Source organism: Lates calcarifer, linkage group LG19 (assembly GCF_001640805.2).
Source record: "Lates calcarifer isolate ASB-BC8 linkage group LG19, TLL_Latcal_v3, whole genome shotgun sequence".
Classification (NCBI taxonomy): domain Eukaryota; kingdom Metazoa; phylum Chordata; class Actinopteri; family Centropomidae; genus Lates; species Lates calcarifer.
The window spans coordinates 2,724,338-2,726,797 of NC_066851.1; the positions used below are offsets into that span (position 1 = coordinate 2,724,338).

At 39.5% G+C, this 2,460-nt stretch overlaps 1 protein-coding gene across 1 annotated transcript; it reads right to left on the bottom strand.

The window, feature by feature from the left end:
- Positions 1-399: 399 nt before the first annotated feature.
- LOC108897878 (caspase-1) lies at positions 400-2,036 on the bottom strand. The gene is made up of 2 exons (XM_018697676.2): positions 1,837-2,036; positions 400-902 (listed from the first exon to the last, which is right to left on the bottom strand). The coding sequence occupies exons 1-2, from the start codon at positions 1,934-1,936 to the stop codon at positions 568-570; spliced, it is 435 nt and encodes a 144-aa protein (XP_018553192.2). The 5' UTR covers positions 1,937-2,036; the 3' UTR covers positions 400-567.
- Between the last annotated feature and the right edge of the window lie 424 nt (positions 2,037-2,460).

A 2,460-nucleotide genomic window follows, 5' to 3' on the forward strand; every position in this document is an offset into this window, starting at 1 on the left:
AGGCCCTGCTGCTGCTAATCTCTACCCAATCATCTCCATCCTGAACAATTATTATTCAGTAAAGAAATTTTTAAAAACATCGAAACTGAACAAAAATATATTTGGATGAATGGTGGTGGAATAATGGATTGATCTGATATAATATACTAACACCACTAAGAGCAACCAAAGGCCATAATCATTTAACAAACAAACAAAAAAGTCAGACAGAGACCTGTCAAGAAAAAGCATTGCATTGTGGGATTGTTAGTGGAATGTGGTGTAAATGTAGGAGGCAGGTTTTTTACTTCAGTTGTGGAACTTTTAGGGGAATACATTTACAGTAAATACAGAGTGCTTTAAAATAAATAGTAAGTGGTTTTAAGTTTTTTGGACACTGTGCGACCCTGTGGATGATGTTTAACGTGGGATGCCAAAAGCTGTGTATTTTTTTTCCAAACTTGAATGAATCCCTCACAATCTACTTATTGAAAACACAGACTTCAACAACAAAACTTCTCATTTAAAGATTACAATAAGTAATATGATTCTGTAAAACAGAGAATCCTCCTCACACTCTGCAGTGCTTCATCTTAATGTGAGCACTCTGGACAGGTATGGATCCACCTCACAGAGAGCACTGATCAGAACTGAGCTGGCTTCAGTTCCTTTCCTTCGCACAGTGTCGATCACATCTCGTGCTTTGTTTGCTCCAGTTTTTGCTCTCGCTGACTGCATTTCATCATCATTTACAACACCCTGCTCTAGAAGTTTATCCAGAAGACAATCTAGAACAGGTTCAGATACTCTGCTAATGAACTGTGACCGAGCTAAGAGCAGCCTGTCCTCTGCTGGGAGGTTGTCCTCTGCTGGGAGGTTGTCCTCTGCTGGGATGCTCCTCTGTACAGTTTCCCTTCCTGGACCTGGAAGAAAACCAGGGAAAAGACTTTTGTTTAAGAACCAACAAATACTTTTATACAGAGATTTAGTTACAAAAGTCAAAAGATAAATTTGAAAAAACATGTCTCTTTTTTTGCACTACAAGCAAGACAGTCAGGACAGCTCTCCATAAAGATGCTGTCAGGCTTTGTGTCGTCAGGCACCTTTAGACTGTACGACAACAATGATGTTTATGTCATACTGTTCAAAATGCGTCTGTTTCAGATTGTACAATCAGTGTGATGAATGCCTCGTAGCAATGCGTTGTGAACTAAATTTATTTAAAAATATCACAAATATGAATGTCGCAGTGTATTCTGGGTCAGCCTGTGTCGTTTTCTAATTGGTTGGTTTGCATACTTGGGTTATAGCACTCAAAAGTTGTACTTAAGTATAGTATGAGAGTAAATGCATGTACATTTAGTAGTTTGATAGTGTAGTTACATACCCCCACAGAGTACTATGGACGTGGACTACTGTGGATTTGTCATTTATTTTTTGTGTAGGGAAGATCTGCTAGTTTCTGTAGCTTTTTAACAGGTGGTTCAGGCTGCCAACATGAGCTGGAGTTAGGTGTCCTTGCAGTTTGCTGGGTGAGTCTGTGTCATTTACACCTGATGCCATCTGATCACAATGTGACCCCCCTCCTGATCCATCCACCCATTCACTTAATGATGTGCAGTATAGTTTTGTCACAGATGATTTATTTTATTATTTATTCAGAGTTGTTGTATGTTTTAGTCAGTGTCCTGTGTTTTCATGTTTGCACCATAGAGTGATCCAGACAGGACATGCAGATACCAGTATGCATACATACTGAGGCAGAACAAGAATAAAGACAGCATGGATCAACCAATAACTATGACTCTGTTCTCTTCCTTTCTGTGCTGTGATGCTGCAGGTGGATGAAGACTTTACCAGTCAGATCAACTTCATGTCTCCAGACATCAGTATTTGTTTGGTCTCGTACTGTTATAGTCACTTTTCCTGTATTTGTAGGGAGGCGGATCTCAAACATTGGGTGGTAATTTGGTCCAAAATCCAGGTCAAAATCCTCTTTCTGAAAACCAGTAACATCAGTGTCAGTATCTTGATAAAATCCAAAGTAAACTAAGACAATTTTTATGAATCATGTCAGCATGTTATAAAACCTCACCTCAGGCTGTATTTTATAGGCCTCTGGACAGTCAACAGTGTAACTTTCATCTTTGATGAGTCTGCATTTGGAGGGCACCTGGATGTACTCAGAATTTTGCTGTTTTGCACTCACCTTAGGAGACGTGAGAACATTTTAATTAGAGGGTTATTCCTCAGTGTAGTCTGACTGATAAAGCAGGAGACCAGTGTCCTATCATCACACACTGGGTGGGACAAATGGAATGGTGAGGACAAGGGAAAAGATAATTCCACCTCCACCACATCCTCTCCTAGCCCAGCCACACACACACCACTGTCTGTCTGACTGAGTTGTTTTTGTCTAGTTTCACAAATAAAATGATTAAGAAATATATGTATCACAATATCTGATAGATACTGATGAGT